We start from the raw sequence: 25,222 nt of genomic DNA on the forward strand, positions 1-25,222 counted from the left end.
GACTACCCGTTGATGTTATTAGTTTGTTGTACCCGTTGATGTTATTAGTTTGTTGTTCCTGTTGATGTTTATATGTTCTAAGTTCCATGAAAGTTTACCTGTTTGTTGTTCCAGTGGATGTTTCTCTGTTCAATCTTCCTTGGGATGTTATTCTGTATACACGTTTAACTTATAAAGTGAATTTAAGTTACATTGGTGTTCATCTTGTCTCTCAGCAGTGTGTGGTATTACACTATGGAGAAGTCAGACAGCTCCCAAAACTAGTTTATTTTTGTCTTCTGGGGGAAAAACTGAGGCCCTAGAGATGTTAAACTATGTGAGGGTGAGTAATTGATGGCAGAATTTTCTTTTTTAACTTTAACATTAATGAAATAAAAAATCCAACTCACAGACACCAAACATGATCTACATACTGTATCATCTGGTTAAATTAGTTACTCTAAATATAATAACTCTAGTAGTTATATACACATTAATTCAAAATACTTTAAATTAATGTTAAAGACATTAAACAACCAGAACATCAATACATGGAAATGTTATATATGAATATATGTCAATTCTTATATAAATGTATGTAGTGCCCAAAGTGGATAAAAAGAGTACATCTCCCTACATTGCTTTTCGATGTTAAAGAGATCTTGATGGTTTGGTATGGGTTGGCATGGTCACATACAATCTTAATGTGTATGTGATTGGCAGAAACCGGGTGTGTTACCTCATCTTTAAAAAGTTTTTTTAAGAAAAACTGACACATGAAAATAAAAATGTCCTTTTTTGCTTCTGTGAAATAATTTTTCATTTTGATTTATCCCCCCCCCCCCCTTAAAGTTGGTTATATGTATTGTCTCTGCCACAGTTTACCTTCCATCAAGGATTTTCATGGCTTATCAGCTATTGACCTTTAACACCATATATTCTCAGTTTCAGCTGTCGTTGTTGACTAAGTGATGACAGAGGTGAAGGCCCACTGGTGTGTTGACTCTTATGTTGACTCCCTTCCTTCTTGTAGGCCGACACTTCCACAACCAACCTTAGGTTTTGTATAGAGCCTACATTGACAAAAATATACTGAACCTGTAGTAAGTGTGAATATAGGTGAGAGTGGGTTTTTATCAAAAGGGACCAATCAGGTAGCAGGCTGCATCCTACAATTAGGGAAGAGTTTACAACTTTCCCATTCTTCAGTAACAGCATCATTGCAAACCATGAATAACAAGTAATTGCTCAAATTGCTACTGCTGTTCTTGAAGTATGAAAACAAAAAATACACACGTTGAAGTTACCAAACAAGTGATGCTACTAACCCCCTTAAACAGATCAGGCGAAGTGGGGTGGAGGCGGGTAATTTTTAGACCTCTGGTACTTCTAAAGTACAAGCAAGTATGACTGTGGAAGATGGATAATTTTTTTTTACTGGTTACGAATTACCTGAAAAGCCAATTGGTTTATCTCACATTGAAATGCATGCTCACTGGCTGACGGACCACAAGACTAGCCTGCGCTTCTAGAGTTTCATGAACTAGGTCATTGCAGCCATGTACTGTATATGCGCCAAGACTTCAGATGCCAGACTATCTGAGTCCCCACACACATTAAAAGGCATCTACATTTGGTAAATGAGTCACTTCAAATGAGATCAGGCTATTTTGTCCCCAGGAGTTTGAACAGGATCTAGATTTCATTGAGTTTTGATCACCCATCTGCCTTTGATGTACAGTATGTTAAACATTCCTATGGAAAAGTATAATCATGGTTTTATTATAGTAAAAATAAAAGTGTATTAACTAAGTTTTTTGAGAGAGATTGTTTTCAATTTGTATAACACTGTTTTGCTTCAAATACCATGGTTGAACTATGGTTATTTTAGCAAAACCATGGTACATTTTCATGGGAGATATTCTGTTATTGTATTCCCATGACATTAAAAAGTTGCAGAAGTTCAGAACAATTCATGAAGTTACTAGTTTTAGTTTTTAATGTTACAGAAAAATAAAGTTTGCTTGATTAATCTCTGAATTTATTCCCACAATGTTTATTTTAATCTAATCTAATATTAAACATCTTTTTAAGGATGCACATAAATAATTACACTGACCTCTGCCCTATTCCATTATCCTTATCAAGACCACACAGCAAAACATCTGAATATAGCCTTTCATGTCGTTTAGACGAATGTATCTCAGCAGCAAATATATATCGACAAACTCCTGTCCAGCGCGGACTTGAAGCGCGCTCTCGGCGGATCAGTAGCTCCATCTGCACGCGAAGTGCGAAGCTGCAGCGCGCACTCACTTGGTCTCGCGCTCAAGCAGAACACACGCTCTTCTTCCTCAGCGCACCAGTCCGACTGAGATCTGAGTGCTCTGAACATACTGAGGGAATTCGACAGCAGCCCCTGACATTTTGTTATTTTTAACATTTAAATTCGAAGTTTGTCAAGATTATGTGAGAAATAGTTTAAAAGTTACGGAAAGAACAATGATTTAATCGTCATTTATGATCTGAGGGTGGTATTGATGTACGGGTCTTGACGCACAGACGGACACGCGCGGGTTTATGAAGAGGTGTGAAGTCACGGTGTCGCCTTATTCTTAGCTGGATGTCGCACTTGCTCATACAGTTTTACGCTAATATTATGGTGGACAGTGGAAGCACGTGAAACTGGTATATTACGGGAATGGCTTTCCAAAGACGTTTCATTACGACAGGTAAATCAATATGGTAAGCTGAAATGCAACACACCCCAGCATGCTTTAAAATTTAGTTTTTTGTGACTTGTCAGATATTATAGCCTACTCCATCTTATTAACTTAGAGATAGACTATCATGTAAAAACAGAAACGCAGATGTAAATTACCAAATTATTGTGCAAAATGAGATTGCTTTTTTATACGAAAATTAACTTTTTTGTTGTCGGTGTCTTTTCTGTTGTTATTGTGAAAATAGTCAACCAATGGTATTATAGCTCTTTTAATAGGGTAATGCGACATTAGGGACTGGACCTACAGGATACCCAAACGAAAAACAACCATGCTTTTACTGAAGTACAAATCTGTATAGTAATTTTATAACACATATAGTTACCACAAACACACCACTATTTATTCATTAATTTGACCCACATCAGATGAGCCATATTAAAAAATAGGTTGAAATCATTTGTTAGAGGGTTATAACAAACGTTGCTAGCGTTTGCTTAATAAAGATCGATTAAACCAATATTTGGTGGGGCAAAAGCCAATGAGCTCCAGACAGACAAGGTAAAGTCCAAACTTGCAATTCAAACCAGTATTGACATTTCAGCATGTGACCTTAGGTTTTAACATAGATTTTTAGAGTATAATAAGAACATGAGTTTAAGAGAAATGTTGGACATTTATAAACATGAAAAACATGGCAATTATGCACTATTAATACAAATTATCTGAGACCGTTATGGCCATGTGACATTGCTTGAATTTTTTTTTCAATCACTAAACAGAATAGAATAAAGGTGTGGAAAACACTTTCAAGGCTCTTTTTCAATAATAGAAAACAGACATAGACATGACATTTGTACCTCCTGAATATGTGGTTAACTCATTTTTTCCTTCTTTTCATAAAAGCACACAGGTTTCATATTAAACTGTGGACGTCTTCATAAGCCTTTCACCTGTGAATAAACACTGCCAGAATGGAGACATGGACGTTCATTTCCAATATGTCCTTCTCTAAGCCCTTTCTTAATGATAGCTTCTTCCCAGGGAATGAATCCGACTTTGGTCTGGAAATTTACCCCCACAATGGCTCTCACTCCGGCTTTGACAAGACCAGTTCAGTAGTCATCACGTTTGTCTATTTTGTAGTATGTGCAGTGGGGCTCTGCGGTAATGCCCTGGTCATATACGTCATCCTCCGATATGCCAAAATGAAGACGGTCACAAACATTTATATATTAAACTTGGCCGTAGCAGATGTGCTGTGCATGCTGAGCCTGCCCTTTATTGCCATTCAACTAGCACTTCTCCACTGGCCCTTTGGGGTCGCTATCTGCCGTATCGTCCTGACCGTGGATTCAATGAACCAGTTCACCAGCATATTCTTTTTGACAGTCATGAGCTTCGATCGCTACCTGGCCGTGGTGCATCCAATAAAATCCACCAAATGGCGAAAGCCGCGTGTGGCCAGAGCTATCAGCCTGGCCATGTGGGGTGTGTCTCTGCTGGTCAACATACCGATTATGATCTACAGCGGCGTGAACGCTAAAATGAACGAAGCACGGACGTGCACCATGCTGTGGCCGGAGCCACAGAACAACTACTACACCGCTTTTATCTTCTATACGTTTTTCTTGGGCTTTTTCCTACCGTTGATAGTGATCTCCATGTGCTACCTGCTCATCGTCATTAAGGTGAAGTCTTCGGGCATGCGGGTTGGCTCAACAAAACGGAAGCGGTCGGAGAGGAAGGTCACACGCATGGTGTCCATTGTGGTGGTGGTGTTTGTGCTTTGCTGGTTACCTTTTTATGTATTTAACGTGACCTCTGTGACTGGAACTGTGCCGTCCACACCTGTGCTGAAGAGCACTTTTGACTTTGTTGTGGTTCTGGGTTATGCAAACAGCTGCGCCAATCCCATTCTATATGCCTTTCTGTCAGACAACTTTAAGAAGAGTTTTCAAAACGTCTTGTGTTTGAAAAGAGTCAGCGGCTTGGATGAGATCGAGCGCAGCGACAGTCGACAGGACAGGACTCGAATGGTCAACGACGTCATGACAGAGACACATAACGCAGCGCTGCTCAATGGAGACCTACAGACCAGCATCTGAGGATTGCGGTTTTGGCCTGAAAGTCATTGCTGGGATTTGTTAAATCAAATAAACAGTTCGTAAAAATGGGAAATTCCCTCATTATCTGTTATGAGAAACTTTCAAACTCTGTACGGAAAATGTATCTAAGTGTGCTCTCAAAAGGAGAGATGAAGTATTTAAGATCAATGCTAAAACTTTGCTTATGTAATTTATTGACATAGTATGATACTGTTTGAACAATAACTCCGAAACATTTGGTCTGCGTGTGCTTTCTGAGATATTTTACCAGGAGATGCTTTTGGAGAAATCAGTCTGACTGTTCTTCTGAATTTAAGCGACGATTAGAACATGCTAAAAATGTGATTTACTGTAAATAACTGTAGTTGTTTCACTCTGTGTCACTGTCTGAAAAGAAGCTGTAGTATTGATCTGTGTTATGTTCCCTAATGCACCAAAACTGTCTTTACATGTCAGAGAGAAGTACAGTATTTTTCTTATTTAAGATCATTGTCCTCATTAGATAAACATAATTTCGCTCTCTTAAGCTTCCGTGGAACCTCAAGGCCAATTAGAAAGAGCTTATTAAAGCTTTGTTAGTATTCAAGGCCCTTCTGTGATGATTAAAGCAAAATGACAGATTACCGAACACATTACCGAAGATAAAAGGTTACAGAATATAAAAATACACAACACTGATGAATTTTAGAATGTAACCAAAATGTTAAAAGAAATCGGGGCTTGTTAGTTTTGGCCTATAGGCTATATTTATTTGTTGTTATTGTGGTTGATAATATCTTAACCAATGCTGTGGGAATCTGTTATTATTGTTTACAGCACATGTGAAAACTGTCACACAGAGTCTGTTGCTCTGGTTCACAGTTGAGTTGTTTTAGTAGATGAAATATAGTTTAAGGGCAACAGGAAGGGAATGTAGGGGAAAGCATGAGCTCTTTTTCAAAACCCAATAGGCGTTGCTCGTGCTTAACCTTTGTACCACTGTCTCTTTATTTAAAAGAAAGATTATGTGAAAAAATCTAAGATAGAATTTATAAAACATTGCATAATGTATTGCATACATTTGCATTATAAAAAAGTAAATTGCAGAAGTCAGTTTGATGAACGAAACTGATTTTAAATATAATAGATTCCACACTGATAGTTATTGTTAAAAATTGTTGAGTTATAGTAAAGTGTTTTATAGTATAGTTCCAACAAGTATTTATGTGTGCTTTTATTGCGTTGTTAGCTTGGCAATTCTAGTCAATCTTGGTCACTGTGATCAAACGCCACCATTCCAGGTCTAAACAACAAACAATTCTAATAAAAACTCATCCTGTAAAACTTTACAAAATTCTTTATCTCTACACCGAAATCACAGATGGCCAATTCATAGTTCATGAAGTGTTAAGATATTGGCGTTGGGAACGTAGATTCTGGAGACTGAGTTGTACATACACATTGAGTTTATAAAAGCTTTATAAATAAATAGTGCTCGTAAATGAGAAAATTGAGATAATAATCTCACTTGAAACAAGTGGAGGCTTGGACTCAGAAATGGTATTCCTTGGGACTTGAATTAACATGAGGATATGAAAGACTGAGAGTGCTTTTTTCTGTAACACACAGAGTTTCTGCCTTTAAACTAGACAGAAATGCAGCTCATTAGGTTTTGTAACAGAGCAATGATTATATATATTTTTTAAATTAGACAAATTGTGTTTTATCAATTTGTTTAAATGTATGGATAATATTTGGCCATTGCCCCTGTCTATACAAAAATGAACTAATTAACCATCAATTAACAACCACGTACCGGCGAATGACAAACATGCAAACAAATCTCTTCACCTTCCGTGTGTTATACAAACAACTTTTGCTTACTCACCTGACTGACAGAAATGAGAGGCCAATGTAGCAGTTCACTCAACTGAATAATTCTGAGAAACAAACTGAATCAAATGAATTTGGACTTCAGTCCTTCTTGTCAAAATGTTAAATATACCTCATTATCAAACATAAGACGCACAGCCTTAATCCATTATGAATGGATTCTGTCACAAAATGAAGCTACCCATCTATGGTACATTGAACATGTACCATTCTGTTGTGATAAAGAAAGGCATCATAGAAGCTGCTTTCTGTTTTCATTGTTTGGAGGCTGAGTATAAATGAACTATTAGAGAGGCTGATGAAACGAAAAAGTGCCTTAAATAATCACTTGAAAAGACATATTGAATGAAAAATGTAGGAATGGTTTGGTTTTTGTGCACTCATTCAACAAGCTTTAACTATTAACCATCCAACCAGAATGTCCACAATTACATTCTTGTAAACAACAATTAAAAACTTCTGTAACCGCACTCACAGAGCGAAATAAATGTGTAAATAGAGCAGACACAGTGCAGAATCAATTATATTTTCAACTCCTAAAAACGTAAAGGCAGTTAGAACGTTTCAACATTAGTGAAGGGCTAAAATAATTATAATTAACTTATTTTTCTGATCTGTGGGCCACACCATCCCTGGCAGCTGTGTCAAAGTTCATAATACGACTGGTGTAAAGTGAATGAGTTCATGTCTAGAAGTTTTGTGAAAAAAAAAATCTGGGTTTGTAACATGTCAAGCATTTTATCTTGACTTCAGTTCAACATGGCTTGAAATCCAGCACGCAGTGACATTAGCTTGTATTCTACAGCGTTGTAGGGTTCTCAAGTCGAGTCGCATATGCGCATACAGTCTTATGTGTGGTCACAGTTGCCTATAGTATTCCCATTTTAGCTTTTTGTGCATCACAAATTTCAACGTTTTCTCTAATTCCTCAATACATCATTATAGGTGATTTTAAAATGAGTAATCCCCCACAAATGAATGATGATATCGTGTACTTTTTCCTCAGTGCGTTTGTGTGCGCGGGGTCATTTTCGAGTAGCATACGCAACTTTAGTGTCATGCTGTTCTGATGTGTCAACTAGTGCCTTTCTTTCCCAGAATTCGTGGAACTGCCTTGGTTCGATCGGATTTTTCCCCGTAATGTTTTTCAAGATCCAATTTATTAGAAAGCACCCAAGTAGAATAATCCTCAGACTTAATTAAATGATGCTTCATACACTATTGTTAGAGGTCACGTGTGGACAAACCGTGACTGTGTTTTAATTAAACTTTAAACTTAAAAAAAAAAAAAAAACTACCAAGGCGCAGATCTGCCATTTAACCGACATAACCAAAACAGAAAATAACCTAATGTGGTGCAAATGACTAGCCCACCTGTAATTTCGTGTTTTATGTGTATTTTATTTTTTACGTAAGATTTCCATATAAGTATAAACATGTATGTAGATCGGTACAGATGAACTAAACAGGACTGAAATCCCTACAAAACAAACAGCTCCAATAACACATAAGAAAACCAGCAATAACCTTGACATTAAAAAACGCGCAGGACAAAAACATCGAGTGTTGAAAAATATCTCCCTCTACTGTCTAACTTGGGTTCGGTCTTTTATAAAGGCTACAGTATGGTTTAAAATGGGGATCAAAAAGATTTTTATTTGTGGATCTTGGGTAGCTCCCTGTACAGTAAGTTATACAGTATATGTTTTGTTTTGGCTTGTATTATGCATCACGTTAATTTACCTGTAGTTGTGAAGAAATGTGTGATCGAGTATCAGCCAAACCTTTTCAATGTTGTTATTGACAAAAATGAAATGCACTACATTTATTTACCAAACTAATAAAGGCTAGCCTGAATAAAGCAACATTTGTATTTCCACAATAACTGCCAATGAAAATAATGACACTGAGAGAAATGTGACTCACCAGCAGCTTTTCTGTAAAATTTTGCAACTTGTTTTCAGGTCATATAAACAAATGTTTACAAGCACATTTTGTATATATATTTATACCATATTTAACAACTTTCAGAAAATAATAACACATATCGCCACTGTCCTTCCGAAAACTCTTATGTCAAAATTCGCCATGCACTTTTTAATACTTTTTATTGGTTGCAAAACCCAGTTACTAACATGGAAGCGTGACTAATAATAATGACTTATGGCAAAACATAAAAATCAGAAAATGTGGAGATACGAGGTTCAGAAGGACAGAAGCGATATTATTATTATAGTTCAGGCAATAAAAAAAATCAGTCTACTACATTTACATTTACATGTATTCATTTGGCAGACACTTTAATCGAAAGCGACCTACAAGTAGGAGAGCATAGAAACATTTTGTAAACACGCTAAACAGTACCGTTAACAAAGAGTACATCTTAAACCCAAAATTTTGGCCAACACTTAGGCCCTACTGCATTTATACAACATGGACAGAATTAAATGAAATATACACTATATTATGTCAAATATATGTAACGTCTAAAGAAATCTCTTTAACCATAGGTCTAATAAAAATACAGGTTCGGTTAGTTGTTTCTCATTGTCTGATACACCATGAAATGAAAGACATTCATTTATTCAGCATGTATACTAAATGAGGACTTTACTGTTGGTTTGAGTCAACAGGTGTGGAATATTGAGTTAGCTCTTCCTGCCCCGAGCCGCCATCTGTCTTCTCTGTTCAGCTTCATTGCTCCAAAAACTGTGAACCCCAGTGACACAAGAGCTCTGACTGCAGTGTCATGGTCTCTCGTCTCACTCCACTCCTTCCTGTTGCCTATTTTAATAGGTTTCTGTAGGCTGTCTATGAAAACCTCTGTGAGCTTTATCTATTTGAGATCTATTAAAACAGACTGCAGGTGCAAGGATGTGTTTAAATGTGTATTTGACTAGTTTCAGGTTTAAGAAAACAAGATGACTCATTGCCACAACTCTGTTTCTGGGCCCAATAAAGTGTGGGAGCGCTCATAGTAACATCTGTGAAAATGAATGGCCAGATAAAGTTGCTTGTTTAAAAGATGAATATTACTGTAAATACTAATCTGTGAATAATAGACTAATCACATAAAACATGAGCTATGTGTCTCTGGAGGATAATGCATCGTCATTCTAAACCTGAGTAATCTGCACAGATTAATATGAATTTCCCTTTCTAGTTTATCAAGTCATTTAGTTCATGTTGCAGAATGAATATGGTTGACTGGAAGCTCATTCATTTTATTTTTGTCTTTTGAACAGTTAGTTTTTTCATAAAAAGTGCATGAAGCGAAACTGCTTTATTTCATGTTTTATGCTTTAGGTCATTCTAACCCTATTGACAGAAATGCAAAATGTATAACCATATTTTCATAAAGACCTTATAAAATGAAGCGTTATATTTTTATTAGAATACAGTGCTTTGCAAAAGTATTTCCCCTTCATTTTATTCACATTTTGTTATGTTGCTGCCTTATCTTAAACTACTTTAAACAAAAATAAATAAATAAATTTACACTCCATGCGCGATAATGCCAAAGAAGAATTTGTGACAACTTTCCAAATTTATTAAAAATTAAAAACTGAAATAGGTTCATTGCATAAGTATACCCTTTTCTGGGACACTTGAAAATTAGCTAAAAAGCATTTGTTTTGCTTTTTAATCTTTCTACACTTCAAGTGGAGTTAACCTGTGGCAAATTCTATGTAATAAGTATGATTTGGAGCGGCAAATATCTCTCAGTAAAAAGGTGCAACGGCTGAAAATGCACGTCAATGTAAAAACCAAGACATGAGGTCAAAGAAACTGGCAGTAGAGCTCTGAGACAGGATTGTATCAAGACACAGATCTGGGGAAGACTTCTGAATTTTTTTTGCTGTATTGAAGGTTCATAGAAGCATGTAGCCACTATTAATCCTTAACGAAAGAGCGTTGGGACCACCAGATCACTTTCTCCTGTCCAAACTGAGCCATCGATGGAGAAGGGTCTTGTTTAGAGCGGTGACCAAGAAGCTGATGATCACTCTGGTTGAGCTCCATGATCATATATGGAGATGGGAAAAACTTACAGAAGGACAAACATCACTGCAACACTCCACCTATCTGGACTTTATTGCGGAGTGGCCAGACTCTGCTCAGTGCCCAGGCTTTGCACAGGAAGCATTATATTAATATATGCATTGAAATATGCAAAAATTGTCAGAAACAAGATTCTCTGGTCTGATGAATTTCAGTTTCATCCATCATGTCTGGAGAAAACCAGGCACTGCTCAACACCTGTACAATACTGTCTCAATAGTAAAGTGTGGTGGAAACAGCATCATGATGTGGATGGTGTTCAGCTGCAGGGACTGGGGCATTTTTCAGAGTAGACGAAAAGCTCAACGGCACATAATACAGAGATAATGATCATGAAAACCTAGCACAGAACATTCAGAACCTTGGACAGGGCAGAAGGTTCCTTCTCCAACATGACAATAATACTAAGCACACAGCAAAAAAAATTCAAGAGTGGCTTATGGACAACTCTGTCCTTAAGGACCTATGTCCTTGAGTGGCCCAGCCAGTGCTTGTATAACGTGTCTGTTCTTTGAGGACTATTTGTTCCTCCTGGCCTGCAGGGGTCGCTCTCCCTGAACCTCCTGCCAGGCTCCTTCAGAATAGTGGATGGCACCCACATTATGGACTCTGGTCGCTCCAGGCCTGTAGAGGTCAACATTGCCTCATTCAACACCTGATCACCACCAAATTGTCTAGACCTGTGTTTGACCCTTTATAAGTCTGTTTGTTCTCTGCCTTTGTGTTCAGCCTTGATCTGTTTATGCCTTATTTCCCGCTGTTGAGCAGTTTTGAAATTAAGTGTTCTTATGTTGAGTTTTAAGACCATCAAGTCTACTTTTGTGTTACATTGTTTATTGGAAGCACAACTTTTTTTGTCTACAAAGTAAAGTTTTTCATTTTGATCACTAAAGCCTCTCGACTCTGTGATCTTCTGCGATTGGGTTTGAGCTCAGAACCCTTTGAACCCTTGGGACGAGCTCAGTGAGTAATACCTCACACTTTGAATGCCAGGGATCCGGGTTTGGTTCCCCCTACATGCAACCCACCACAGCAAGACTGAACCATGGAATCCAACCCATCAGAAGAACCCCAACCCAGTCCCAGTGTTGAGGGTATCTTTGCTCACTCTCTGAGCAGGCTATAGCCATTCAGCGACATGATCAAGCACTCTCTGAGATTCCCAGACTTCTCAACCCTCAGACCCAAGCCTCAACACACCGAGAACTCCAACAGTCTCCTGGACCCCATCCTGAACCCCAATTACCAGCTCCGGAATGGTTTGATGGCAATCCTGAGAGATGTAGGGGGTTTCTCACTCAGTGCACTTTGGCCTTTCAGCTCCAACCAAGCAGTTTCCCTACAGAATACAGCAAGTTGGCCTACATTACAACCCTTCTTACTGGCAAGGCGCTCAACAGGGCCACAGCCTTTGAGTATGTAAAGGTGCTTTAACCAACTACTGAGTTAAGGGTATGAATACTTATGCAATGTTCTTATTTTACAATAATAGCTTTTTTTAAAAATAACAATAATTTTTAAGTGTATCTACATACACTTGCATGGACTTCTCAATGTGTCATTCCCCATAGTGCTTCAAAAGGGCGGAGTGAGGGGTGGAGTGAGCCATTGGTTGCAATTCGCAACTTCACTGTTAGATTCTTTTAAAAACTCCACATTGCTGCTAGGAATAGATCATTTTAGAATATGAATAATAATGTAAAAATGTCAACCACAGACTTGCTTCTGGCATTGACGTAAATCATTGTACATCAGGTTAGTTTCCATCTAGGAAATGCACTATTGTAAAATATCAAAAACAAATTCCTTCGTAAATGCAGTGTGATAATCCTAAAATGACTATCAAACAACAGTGATAATGCTAAAACCTTGTGCTTATTTGTTTCTTTTTTTCCCCCAGAAAAAAGAATATAAGCTTGTGAATTAGGGGGATCAAAATCTTTTGAAAAAAATATCTGCATAACATTATCAGTGTAGTCTCATGAGACTCTACATGGTTTTATTCAAATCATCTGCCAGTACAAAAGAGGCACACACGCACAGAAATCTTAACACCGGATCAACCAATGTCTACTTTTTCAGTGTGGGTAAGTGCCTGCTAATGTAATGAGAGTAGTGAGAGTATTAGCAATATTAGTCATATTTACAGATTCACAAATCTTATAAACCTGTTTCAAAGAAACAATCGCAAATACTCTCTAGCACACAGTGGAGTTTTTTTAATGTCTGTAGCATGTAATATAATTGTAGTTTTGCTGTTTTAAGAATTACAGATATGCAAGTATGACTTAACATACAAGTATGTTAAATCTACTGAATCTTTATGTGCTGCTATGCTCAAAAACGAATAGTACATTTAGCTTTAAACACAAATGTACATACGCAACTTTTACATTTTTATATATATCTATAAATGTATATTGTACATATTGTACATTGTATATTAAGGTTAGCCTGTGATACACTATTAGCAACTGCAACCATAGGGCATCACAACTACAATAAGGTTGTATTTAACTTTAGTACTAATTAACATTAGTAAATGCTTTAGTTAACATGAACTAACAAAAAGCAATATATACTTTACAGTATTAATGTTTGTTTATGTTAGTAATGCCAAAACAATGGTTTATGTTCATGCACTGTGTAAACTAATGTTAACAAATATAATTTTGCAATTGTTAAAATGACAAATCCAGCATTATGGATGTGAGGTATTCGGTCAAAAAATATGAGCATGTATTTATTACCAACATATTGAATCATCTGTCTATATTTTACTTAAACCCTGATGATAGAGTCCAGATATCAGAAAAATGTCAGACTATGGACGAGTTTTCTGCTTTAAAAGAGAATCATACATTGTGGATGTAGCAAACATTAATTGGATTTCTGTAAATTAAAATGTGCAAACCAGAAGGAATAAATACCCAACAAATGGTATTGATACTCAACAATTGTTTTCATCTACCTATTTATGAGGAATATGGAGCGTTATGGATGTAATAATTCACTCTATAAAAAAAATTCACATTTGTTAAAACAACAACAAAAATGCTTAAAAAAACTAAGAGAGACTTCACATGGACATTTAAACCATCAAATATTGACAAGTTACCAGCACAGTAAAAACCTTTATGAACATTTGGATTTTTTTATCTTAAGGTTGAACTTTCCATGGAATTGCCCAAAATGTAAAAATACAGTAATGTTTAAATGATCATGGTGACGTTAACTAAGATTACTATACGCTCCAGAAGTATTGATCAATGCTAGTTCATGATAACAATAGTTAACTTCTATAAGAAATACAACCTTACTGAAAAGTGTTATCATAATTAGATTGCACAAAATGGCAATGTAAAACTGTTATAGGGGAATATTAATTTATTCAACCCTTTAACAACTTATGACTAATTTCAATTGAAAAATGCTTTTAAAATACAAGCAGATATTTGTCAGGGGTTAAGGAATGGCACAAAGTTGCTCAGAGGGGAGGTACTTGGACAGGCTGGTACGAGAGTGTGTGTCCTGCAGCGAGCTCTGTCGTAATTCTGTGATTCTCCCACGCTGCTCAGAATATTGTGGTAAGTAAACTGTCTTTAAAACATAAGGTTAGGGAATATGAAGTTAAAGACAACTATGATGAAATATGGTAGGTTTCTTTAGGAATAACTAACAAAAGGGATTAAGCACTTAATTTACTGTCACTTTATTGGACAATGTCTTTATTATGAAAAGTAGCTTTAATAGGATATAAACACAGTACGATGCCAATTTTGAGCACGATTTCACATAATATTTAATATAAATAATTGTTTATGCATATACAGCTGCCTTTGCATTCGTGCATGAAGAACCTTTAATACTGTGTCTGCAGTGGCCTGGAGATGCAAATCTGTGCCTGGTCAGTTCTATGACAGACTGCTGAAGAAGTGTTTGAAGTGCTCTGATATGTGTGGCACTCACCACTCAGCCTGCTCAGGAGTGTGCAAGAGTGAGTAACGCACATACGGAACGATTTCATAGATTGAGTGCATAAGAAGCATATTAGCTCACAGGTATTACAGATTGAGAGAAGATCCGATGCATGTATTCATGACTCACTTTTCAATCAATCACATTTTAGAAGTGAATTTCACATGAAGCCATTATACTGTTAGTCCCGCTATTACAAAATATCATTCAATTATGTGATGTACGTGTTGACTACAAGCCAGATATATCCTAGACAGACAGCAGGAGACACCACACTACCTGCATCCATGCAGCTCCCTTAGATCTACAATATTAATTTAGTGAAATTCTGTATTTTAAAATTGTGTTTCTTTTGGATACTCTTTGCTGTTTATTTAAGATAAGATACATCTTTTACAGCCATGGTGATATCTGCCAAATAGGCCTATTTTAACTGATAATGAATAGAAAGTATACCTATGGTGCGTGGTTGTGTATTATCAAACTAGCAGTAACGTTTAAAAAACTTTTGTCACACAGCAACAAACGCTTTGTCCATGACGCAGAGGCCTAACCGTGTGTCTGCAGTACAGCTTTTCACCACCAGAGGACGGTCGGCAGTCCGATCAGAGCTGTACTCAGAGGTGCTGATTTATTCTCTGCTAGGTCTGTGTGTAGCAGTACTCATGTGCACTCTGACCGCAGCCGTACTGGTTGTGCTAAAGAGAGCAAAGAGCCACCAAAAGGAGAACCAGCAGCCAAACAAACATGGACAGTCATCTAAAGGTGAATGATAATAATATCTAAAACAGATTAATACACTTTTTATCAACATAATAAACCTGGTTTGTTTCAGATTCTCTGATGGCTCGGGGTGATAATGTATCTCAGGAGGGCAGTGTGAATCAGGAAAGACCGAAGGCAACAGAAACCTGTGTTTATTGTTTCTCTGACCACACGAGGGCGCCACACGTGGTTTACCAGCAGGCCGGACCTCAGCACTCTGCTCCCGGCGCATGTCAGGACAACCGTCGCCAAGACAACCATTACCACGACAACGGACCGCTTAATCATCCAGCTAATATTAATTACGATAAGACAAGATCCTTCGGAATTATATGTTCACCTACACAAACAAGCATGTGAATATCAGATCAGACCAAATATTTGTGCTGTATGTTAAGGCTATAGACTGAATGATGTTTGGTTGAATATTAAAAACTGGTTGTATTGCACATGTTTATTTCTTTAATTCCCATGGAAACTGAAATGTAATTTAGTTTTAACAAACGCTACATTAAATAAAGCACTGATTGCCAACATGATGGACGGGTCCTAGTATTTTTTACAGGTTCAAAACCTACAGGCATTTACAAATATTCTATATTTTTCAGCCTTGAAAATAAACCATGTTTATAAATAAAATAAGTGAAAATTATATTTCCTTTATAAACACACAATTTACATAGATTGAAATTAATATTATAAATCTTAAAGGCTTTTATTCAGTTACGTTACATGAAGTAATTTCATTTTTTCTTAATAATTTTAAACAAATAAATTTGTTTAGGTAATCAGTTTTGTATCATTCTGTGATTTTCTAACAATATTTCCAATACATGTCAATAAAAATACTATTTCAATTTGCCTTTATTTGCAGAAAATGAAAACTGGAGAAAAAGGGCAAAATAACAGAAAATATCGTTTATTTTCTGGGTATTTTTTTCAGACCTCAAATACTGCAAATAACACAAGTTCATATTCCATTTTAAACAATTCAACAGTATTTTTGTACATGTATTTGGGGAAAACATATGTGATAACCTGGATTTTTATCAGTTTTCATGTGTTTTGTCATGCTGTAAGTCTCTCACTGAGGTGCTATATAGAACCGCTGAAGAACCATACAGCGGCTTAACAGGTTCTTTATACGGAAAGCTGTGCTTTATAGCACGTCAACGAATCTCTGAAGAACCACTGAATCCCCAAAATATGGTGCTATATGGGCCATTCTACAGAATTCGTTCAAACTGCTGCCCCACATAAAAAAAAAACATTTAAAAAGCATTCAAGTATTCAAATCTTAGTTGCTTCCTAAGATCCTTCTATCATCTTTAGAAACCCACAATAATATTTATAATACCAGTAAGTTTATTTATAGAATATTTATTAAATATTTTATTCTCAAAAATGTGACCCGAATTTTCATGTTTTAGTCCATTGGCTGAGATTGATTTTAGCCACACCCCTACGTTTTTGATCATGACTGTGTTCTTCTCTCTAATAAGCTACATTGTAAGTAGATAGACTTTCATTTTGAAGTAACTCTGTTCAAAAGTGAATAGGAATATCACTACCAAACTATCTTTTGTCTGCAATCAAGCAAACCTTTTTGGGCATTATTCCATAAAATGCAGTTTTATGAGTGCATTTGTTCAGGACTGTGCTTGCAACCATGTGCTGATTAGCATTTTTGAGGAAGGCGCAAAAATATTCAAAAATTTTCACCACCAAAACAGTATCCACGGTATCCGTTGTTTCGGTAGTGACAAAAATTGTGAAGAAAAAGAAACAATCCTTTTTGGGGAAATAAACAAAACTCCATACTGTTATGCGAATCATTAGTATTTTAAAATGCTTTAAAAGTGATGCAGTATGTTTGCTGTAGGCTTTCTATTAGATGTGTTTCTGCTATATGTGCTGGCTGCAAATGTGCAATATAGTTAATTATTTGTATCAACATAAAATGTTGAAAGTCTGATTCAGCTGTGCAAATTAAATATTGTGATCACTTCCAAAACATTACATCACCAGGGATGTTTTGTCAAAAATAAAGGATATTAAATGATCAATTAAGATGTTATCATGGTGTTTGGTTCAATGTATATATAAACTAATGAATCCTTTACTTTGTACAAGGCATACAATTCATCAAACTGAATTCAAAGAAAGATTGGATTCAAAATTCAACAAATCTCATGAATTACACTTGAAATTGTAAGACTTTAGCACAAACTTTCTGAAATTACAATATGAAAATTAACTGCACAGCTACTAGAACTGTGTGCCTTCGATATCATAAAATTTTCCGAAAACATTTCTGGGGAAAAAAAATCTACTTTTTTCAAGATGTTTCAAACTCTGATTTTGCCAAAATTCTGTAGAATGGCCCATATAGGCCTAGCACTAAAAGTGGTTCCCCTATGATTACGAGCAAAGAACCACTTTTAGTATATATTGCAACATGTTTTGATCACATTACATCTAGAAATGCTGATTACATGAAAATTTGGAATGGCCTCTAAAATTTCACATCGTATTAATCTTATATATAGTTGATTAAAAACAAAAATATTTTTATTCACATTTTTCTTTTAATCTAATTCATACTTGATACAGTTATTTTTATATGTTAGTTACTCTTCACTTCCTTGTAACTCTTCAGGAGTCCTCAGACCCCACTTTACAACCCCTGCTCTAAACTTCATGTAACGGAACAGAACAAACCACACAGCACCTTTTCCACAATTTTTTCCATCGATTTGTTTTACATACATTACATACATACTATACATAGATACATAATTAACATTTATAAAATCCTCCCCAGTCTTTTAGCATCCAGTTCAAACGGCATGCCAAGTTTGAGTACTGATTCAGTACACACATACACACACACACGTTAACAACACCAACACACAGGTGCCCACATACCTGCATGCGCGCACACACACACTCAGGTAGTACACATATACAGAGGTGTGTACAGATATGCATACGTGCGCACCCACACACTCGCGCACGCAACTGGAGCAACATTTTGCTGAGAATAACACTGCTGAATCAAGCCATGATGGCAACAGGCATTACAGGAAAGTAAAGAAAAACAAATTTTCATTCACAATGCATCTGAAACGTGACAAGCCTTCACGACCATACCTGTAGCAACATATCGGCAACTGAAACTTTCATGTTGAACAAAAAAAAACAAAGATGCAGCAAAGCTATATCTCTCGCAGAAACACCTTCTTTCCATTCATGGTGAAGACTTACAGCACATATAAGAGAAGAGAATGGCGGTGATGGGGACACAGGACATGTAAACAGGAAATTAATGACTTATAAAAATATATTTATATATATTTACGTGTGTGTGTGATACATTTTTAGCCCCCAACCAAACGAAAAAGGAAAGTGAAAAAGATGAGGCCATAGAGTTGAAACACTCTTGAATGAAAAAAAAAATAGAAAAAAGTGCTGGACACTGACGGTATTTCCAAACTCAACTAAGAAATAACAATATATGATTACATTAAAGTTCATAATACCTCTTGTCTTTCTTTTGTATTCAGTACATCAATAATGCATACAAAGAAACAAAGGAATATTTTCCCTCATATACTTCTTGAAACATTTGGATGATAAATGGTGCTGTGAAGTACATAAATGTTTCATAATCTTTGTGAGAACAGATAGGTAAAAATACAACTAAGAGAAAAATGAGATTGTGACGTTAAAGGAATAGAGCTCCTATAAAATGAGAACTGTCATCATTTATTTACCCTTATGTTGTTCCACATTTATGACTCACTGCTGTTAAACAGATTTTTTAAAATATGTTTTAATATTCTGCTTTTCAACATTAGGAAATCATAGAGGACTGGGGCTGTCGAACTCCGAGATGATAAAAACATGGTCCATGCAACTTGGGTGCTATATTCCAAGAGTTAATGCTTCAGTTTCACCAATGATGAATTTTGTGCGAAATTTAATAAAAAAATCTTTGCATTCTTTTCACATTCATGAATGTTCTTGAGAGAAATTACAAAATTGGTGACCGTTTTGCTAACAACTTGTATGTAAAGTGAATAGCATTGTTTTTTCACACAAAGCTATTAGACAGCAAAACTTCAGAACACTTGAATTATAGTTGTGTAAACCACGGATGACATTTTAATGCAATTTTTTACCATATTAAAGCTTGACACAGCCAGTCCCTGTACACTTTCATTTAATGATAATAAGTGTCCACTAAACCTCTTGTGTATCCGCAGAGGAACAAAGTGAGGATGAGTAAAAGATGACAACTTTTTGGGGTGTGGTGGGATATTGTAACCATTCCTTTTAAAAACAGGTTAAATGAGATGTCCGTCCGTCTGTCTCCTCTATCTGTAGTGAGAGAAAAGAGAATAGGTGGAGGACTCCTCATCTTTAATGCCTCCTCTTTCATCTCTTTCTCCGTCCATCAAGTATGCTCCGGTTGCTCAGTGCAGATTGGTTTAGCGGTGTCATTTTATTTTTAATTCTTTAGTTGTTATGGTTTTCTTTAGTTAGAAAGGCTGCATTTTTTGTTTGAACCATCTTCTGTTCTTGCTAGCTCTCCCGGGATGAACAAGTGTCAGGCTGGGTGCTTTATGCTGCTTTGTTTCTGTTTTCCACCCCACCTTCACTCATATGATCTTCCCTTCACAGCATTCGTCTCGGACCACTTCTGGATCTGGGAATTATTCATATTCTAGGAACTGTTTATGGTAGAATAACAAGTACCTGTAACAACAAAAACTTGGTTTTAGAAACAACTGCTCTTTTTACAGAGAACATTTTAACAAAAATGATAAGCACATAATAATTCAATGTTAATGCATTTGTAAAAATTGTAAACCTTCTCCCAATATTTTAAATAAATTAGGACAAAATGCATGTGGATTCTTGTTGTCAAATGTACTGCAGCAAAACTGTAGTAAATGTGATGAATTACACCTGTGGTAAACAGATCTTGGTCACCATGGACTGCCATAGAAGGACAAAGTGGTAGTCAAAAGTCTCCCAGAACTGTTTGGTTTCCTACACTCTTCAAAATATCTTATTTTGTGAACAACGGAACTAAGAAATAATAAAGTAATTTTCCTATAATGGTGGTAAAAAAGAACTTTGGGTGAGTAAATGAAAACAGAATCTTCATTGTTGGGTGAACTATCCCTTTAAATACAATAACATTCACATATTTTTAGGTGCGGCCTGAGCAAATACTTTTAGGGGCGACTGTATGTATGTACATGCTAAATTGAAGACTGACCCCTCACTGTCCAGAACATCTTTAATGCTGGCCTTAGTGATGATGGCGTCATCACATTTAAACCACTGGTCCTTGTGCTGACGAATGAATGTGGTGTAATGGCCGCTTTCCAATGTGCCCTGATGATTCACCACTGCGAAGAGAGAATACCTGCATGCATGAGAGAGAAAGAGAGAGAGGTTAAATCAGTGATTTCACACAGACAAATACATATTATATTGAAGTGTGTATATATGTATATATACACAGTATACAGGAAAAATTAAGAGACAATTTCAGATAGGCCTGTAGCGACGCGTCGATGACGTCAACATCATATTTTTGCGTCAACGCTTCGTAGCAGCTTGCCACACACATGTGGGAGACCAAAACATTTAATAATCAAATAAAAAAACAATCAAATTTAGTCCCAAACGTCAAGGTGTCGTTATTTGCGCTCTTTTGTCAAATGGAGTTTGCATATCACGCCAGCACAACAGCAATGTTGGAGCATCTGAAACGGAGGCACCCCATTGTCACTCGTGAAGGAGACAATAAAAAGTACGTACTAACGTTGGCTAAATTAATTACATGTTTGTGTAGTGTAGCTTGAGCTCTCTGCACTTCGTTGGTGCTAGCTAACTATCTAAGCTCTCTAACGTTTGTTATCATCTAATGTCTGCTTGAATGGAAGCTAGCTTACGGCAGCAGAACACCGCATCTATAGTAGCTAACGCTAGCTAACGTGAACGCTAGCTACTAATATAGCGCGAACAAACTGCACAGAGAGCTAAGATACGTTGGTTAATTGGTAAGTCTAGCACCACCAAAGTGCACAGCTGCTAGATAGCCACGTTAGCATTCAAATAAACTAATCATAGCATGGCACTACAATGAGGTTAAGAGTAGATTTAAAATACCCCACAATCATAGCTGTTGTTCTAATATGCAATGCTTTCGTGTTTTCTAGGACAAAGCAAAGAACCTTAGCGTCCTATTTTGGGAAAAAGATGCAATGCACGTAAAATATATGCAAAAACAGGAATTTTATATTGTGTTAAACACTCAGGAATGTCTATACTGTGCACAGCACAGTGTTTTTTTTTGCACTACAACTTTAGAATTTTTTGAACAAGAGAGTTGTGTTGGTACTGTAAAGAGTAAACAGGCTGGTCTTTCATTTAGTATAACAGTAAAATTATTTTATTTATTTTATTTTATTTTGTGAAAAGCAGAATATTTTTTGCTGTGCAAAACTGTTGTTTAATAAAGTATATTATTAAGATTTTTTTGGTATTTAATTGAGATACATTATGGTTTTTATTAATTGAGCAACAGAAAAATAATCGTTAGATTAATCTTTTAAGCAACATAACAGTTATATTTGTCCATGTATTTAGGGAAAGTTTAAATATAAAAACTAAACCTCTCTCTTTTTTGCAACAGGTATTGTTCTGGCTTTTGTGGAAACTACTAACTTGGTATTAGCACATACTGATCCAAGATAGCACCGCAGATGGCTAAAGTTTTGTTAATTTGTCCTGTTTTATGTTTTTCAGATACATTCAACAACATTGTGCAACAGCTCGCCAATCAGGAAAAAAAATCAGGAAACAAAAGACAAGAAAATGACCAGGCACAGATGGCATCTCCCCAGCCCATCTTAAAAGCTGTGCTATTCAACTGGCCGTCATCTTCTCACAGATCTTCAACAGATCATTGGAGCTGTTCACAGTTCCGTCCTGTTTCAAGCACTCCACCATAATCCCCATCCCGAAATCACAGGACTGAATGACTACAGACCCGTCACTCTCACATCTGTGGTCATAAAGTCATTCGAGAGGATGTCTGAAGGATATCACAGAACCCTTACTGGACCCCCTGAATTTACCAAGAGAGCAAACAGGTCTGTTGAGGATGCAGTTAACATGGGGCTGCATTTTGTCCTTAAACATCTGGATAGACAAGGGACCTATGTGAGGATCCTGTTTGTGGACTTCAGCTCCGCTTTCAACACCATCTTCCCATCACTGCTTCAGACAAAGTTAACCCAGCTATCTGTTCCTAGCTCTATCTGTCAGTGGATCACCAGCTTTCTGACAGACAGGCAACAGTTATTGAGGATCAGGAAACTCACATCCAGCTCCCGCCAAATAGGCACTGGAGCCCCCCAGGGGTGCGTTCTCTCCCCACTGCTCTTCTCCCTGTACATAAATGACTGGACTGCCAAGAACCCATCTGTCAGACTTCTGAAGTTTGCAGAGTTTGCATTGGCCTCACTCAGGAAGGTTATGACTCTGCATACAGATAGGAGGTTGAGCAGCTTGGCTGTCTGGTGCAGTCATAACAACTTGGGACCTGAACACGCTTAAAACAGTGGATACGATTGTAGACTTCTGGAGAAACCCCACTGCTCTCCCCCCTCTCACCATCATGAACAGCACTGTGGCAGCAGTCATTCATGTCCTGGGCACCACCACCTCTCAGGACCTGAAGTAGGGCTCCATTGCTGAAAGCCCAGCAGAGGTTGTATTTCTTACATCAGCTGAAGAAGTTCAACCTACCACAAACTCTGTTAAAACAGTTTTACTCAGCAGTCATAGAGTTTGTCCTCTGCACATCCATCACTGTCTTGTTTGGCTCAGCCACAAAGTCAGACATCAGAAGATGGTTCGGACTGCTGAGAAGATCATTGGTGCTCCCCTGCCCACCGTCCAAGAACTGTATACCTCCAGAGTGAGGTAAAGGGCTCAGAAAAATCACCCTGGACCTCCCAAGCCATCATCTCTTCACAATGCTGCCGTCTGATCGGCGCTGAAGAGCACTGAGATCCAAAACAACCAGACACGAAAACAGCTTCTTCCTTCAAACCTCTTGAACAGTTAAATGTTTTTTACCCACTGTGCAATTAATAACTCTGTGCAATAATAATTAAGAGCAAAATAGTTATATCCTCCATATAATACACCAACTATTATTTATTTCTGCTGTATATAGCACATACCTTGTACTACAATGGTCTATTCTTATTTTTTACTTGTACATACTCCGATACACGCATAGCTTAACTCTCTGTCTTGCCATGTTGTCAGTGTTTCACATTGCTGTTAGATGAATATGTAACTCCTGAGTTTTGATTTTATTGAGATACAACAAACTGGAATGCCCACAATACATCTTGAAATGCTGATTTGAAATGTTTTTTTTTTTCAACGGCTGCATATAAAAAGGTCATCATATTAGTAAATATAGCATACTTCCACTTACTTGTTATCATTGTTTAATGAATCTACTTGCTGCTGGTACTGTCCATTCATTCGGCTCTCTTTACTACAGAAAAAAAACACATTAAGGCATTCGGTTAAGTCGGCCAGTCATTCTCATATTTTTTCCTATTGAATTTGCTAAGCTCCAGAAACACCAGCTGTGTCTAACCTGTCTACTGTTTATATAAACAGAAATATCAACACAGAATCTGATGAGATGCCTTAAAAAAGGCTAACTGATGCATCCAAACCGCATTACTCATCGAACTTGATGAGCTACATTTTTAGACACTGTTTTGGTGACATGCTTTATTAATTATGTTTTTTTATATCATACTTTTACAAAATCACCAAATTGAATCCAACAGACAACAGCCAGTGGAGTATATATAACTTTGTTCTGCTAACCCCAAAGTAAGATATTTGGAAGAATGTCAGTAACCAAATATATTTCATAACCAATTTTCTGCCATAGTAGCCAAAAAGAAATACTGTGGGAGTCAATGGGGGATGAGATCTGTTTGGATATGAAATCTCTTTTTAGAACAAAGAAATCTATACAGGTGTGGAACAATCTGAGGCTGAGTAAATGATGAAAGAATATTAATTTTTTGGGGTGAACTTTCCCCATCAGAGTTTGAATCAGTTTGAATTTAGTCTAGTGTTTGAGTAGATTTTTTCCATTAAAAATGTTTCTATTAAAATGCTACAGTCATAATTTTTGCGTTTTTTATACAACATGACAGAAATTGCAAGTTACTCGCAGAGTTATTTCTTTTACATTGGTTCAAGTCAAATGTGGTCAAACTGACATCTATGAAACCATATCTGACAGCAGGAGTGGTTCTAGGGTGATTGGATATCTGGGGCTTTGCCCTAAAACATCATTTATGAGTTAGAATACACATTTCTCATCTAAAAACGTTTGTAAAACGAGAGCCACAACACTTCTCAGAAGCTGGCGCTGTCATGGCATTTGCGTGAAGATTCCGGCAAAGTTTAAATGAATTTTCAGCACTGACACGCCTGGAAAAAGAGCATGTCGAACATGCGCACCGCAACCGAGTTGCTTTCTGTTTGAGCAACTTTGCCACACATCTAGATTCAAAATAATCAATGTACTTTGTAAAATCTGAAATGTGAACGGCCCCAAAGTGATTTGCACAGGGCACTGTAACTGAAATGTTTAATGAAAACATT

The 25,222-nt window shown here is 36.8% G+C and overlaps 3 protein-coding genes across 6 annotated transcripts in view; 2 read left to right on the plus strand and 1 right to left on the minus strand.

Annotated features, from left to right (window-relative positions):
• Nucleotides 1-2,282: 2,282 nt before the first annotated feature.
• On the plus strand, nucleotides 2,283-5,294 carry sstr2a (somatostatin receptor 2a). 2 transcript variants are annotated; one of them, XM_056771123.1, is made up of 2 exons: nucleotides 2,283-2,711; nucleotides 3,609-5,294. In XM_056771123.1, the coding sequence occupies exon 2, from the start codon at nucleotides 3,677-3,679 to the stop codon at nucleotides 4,808-4,810; it is 1,134 nt and encodes a 377-aa protein (XP_056627101.1). In that variant the 5' UTR covers nucleotides 2,283-2,711; nucleotides 3,609-3,676; the 3' UTR covers nucleotides 4,811-5,294. The 2 variants fall into 2 exon arrangements, with proteins under 2 accessions (XP_056627101.1, XP_056627100.1); XM_056771122.1 differs by having other exon boundaries at nucleotides 2,284-2,724.
• Nucleotides 5,295-12,807: 7,513 nt separating this feature from the next.
• LOC130438875 (tumor necrosis factor receptor superfamily member 13B) lies at nucleotides 12,808-16,026 on the plus strand. 2 transcript variants are annotated; one of them, XM_056771130.1, is made up of 5 exons: nucleotides 12,808-12,831; nucleotides 14,193-14,331; nucleotides 14,625-14,741; nucleotides 15,242-15,487; nucleotides 15,558-16,026. In XM_056771130.1, exons 2-5 carry the CDS (start codon nucleotides 14,217-14,219, stop codon nucleotides 15,845-15,847), a joined length of 768 nt encoding a protein of 255 aa, XP_056627108.1. In that variant the 5' UTR covers nucleotides 12,808-12,831; nucleotides 14,193-14,216; the 3' UTR covers nucleotides 15,848-16,026. The 2 variants fall into 2 exon arrangements, with proteins under 2 accessions (XP_056627108.1, XP_056627109.1); XM_056771131.1 differs by having other exon boundaries at nucleotides 14,196-14,331.
• A 2,190-nt stretch (nucleotides 16,027-18,216) lies between these two features.
• Nucleotides 18,217-25,222, minus strand: part of usp22 (ubiquitin specific peptidase 22) — a 35,078-nt gene continuing 28,072 nt past the window's right edge. For both annotated transcript variants that reach the window (XM_056771117.1, XM_056771116.1), the window contains exons 11-13: nucleotides 24,024-24,086; nucleotides 20,778-20,927; nucleotides 18,217-20,248 (exon numbers count right to left, since the gene is read on the minus strand). In XM_056771117.1, the coding sequence (XP_056627095.1) occupies nucleotides 20,206-20,248; nucleotides 20,778-20,927; nucleotides 24,024-24,086 (256 nt within the window). In that variant the 3' untranslated portion in view covers nucleotides 18,217-20,205. The remainder of the gene's footprint in view (nucleotides 20,249-20,777; nucleotides 20,928-24,023; nucleotides 24,087-25,222) is intronic.

This window comes from Triplophysa dalaica, chromosome 17 (genome assembly GCF_015846415.1).
Source record: "Triplophysa dalaica isolate WHDGS20190420 chromosome 17, ASM1584641v1, whole genome shotgun sequence".
Taxonomy (NCBI): Eukaryota; Metazoa; Chordata; class Actinopteri; order Cypriniformes; family Nemacheilidae; genus Triplophysa; species Triplophysa dalaica.

Excerpts from the sequence above, each read along its gene's own strand:
- LOC130438875 (XM_056771130.1), top strand. The coding sequence starts at position 14,217 with ATGGCACAAAGTTGCTCAGAGGGGAGGTACTTGGACAGGCTGGTACGA. Across the intron at positions 14,742-15,241 it reads CTGCTCAGGAGTGTGCAAGA|CAACAAACGCTTTGTCCATG; the intron begins GTGAGTAACGCA and ends TTTGTCACACAG. Across the intron at positions 15,488-15,557 it reads ACATGGACAGTCATCTAAAG|ATTCTCTGATGGCTCGGGGT; the intron begins GTGAATGATAAT and ends GGTTTGTTTCAG.
- sstr2a (XM_056771123.1), top strand. The coding sequence starts at position 3,677 with ATGGAGACATGGACGTTCATTTCCAATATGTCCTTCTCTAAGCCCTTT.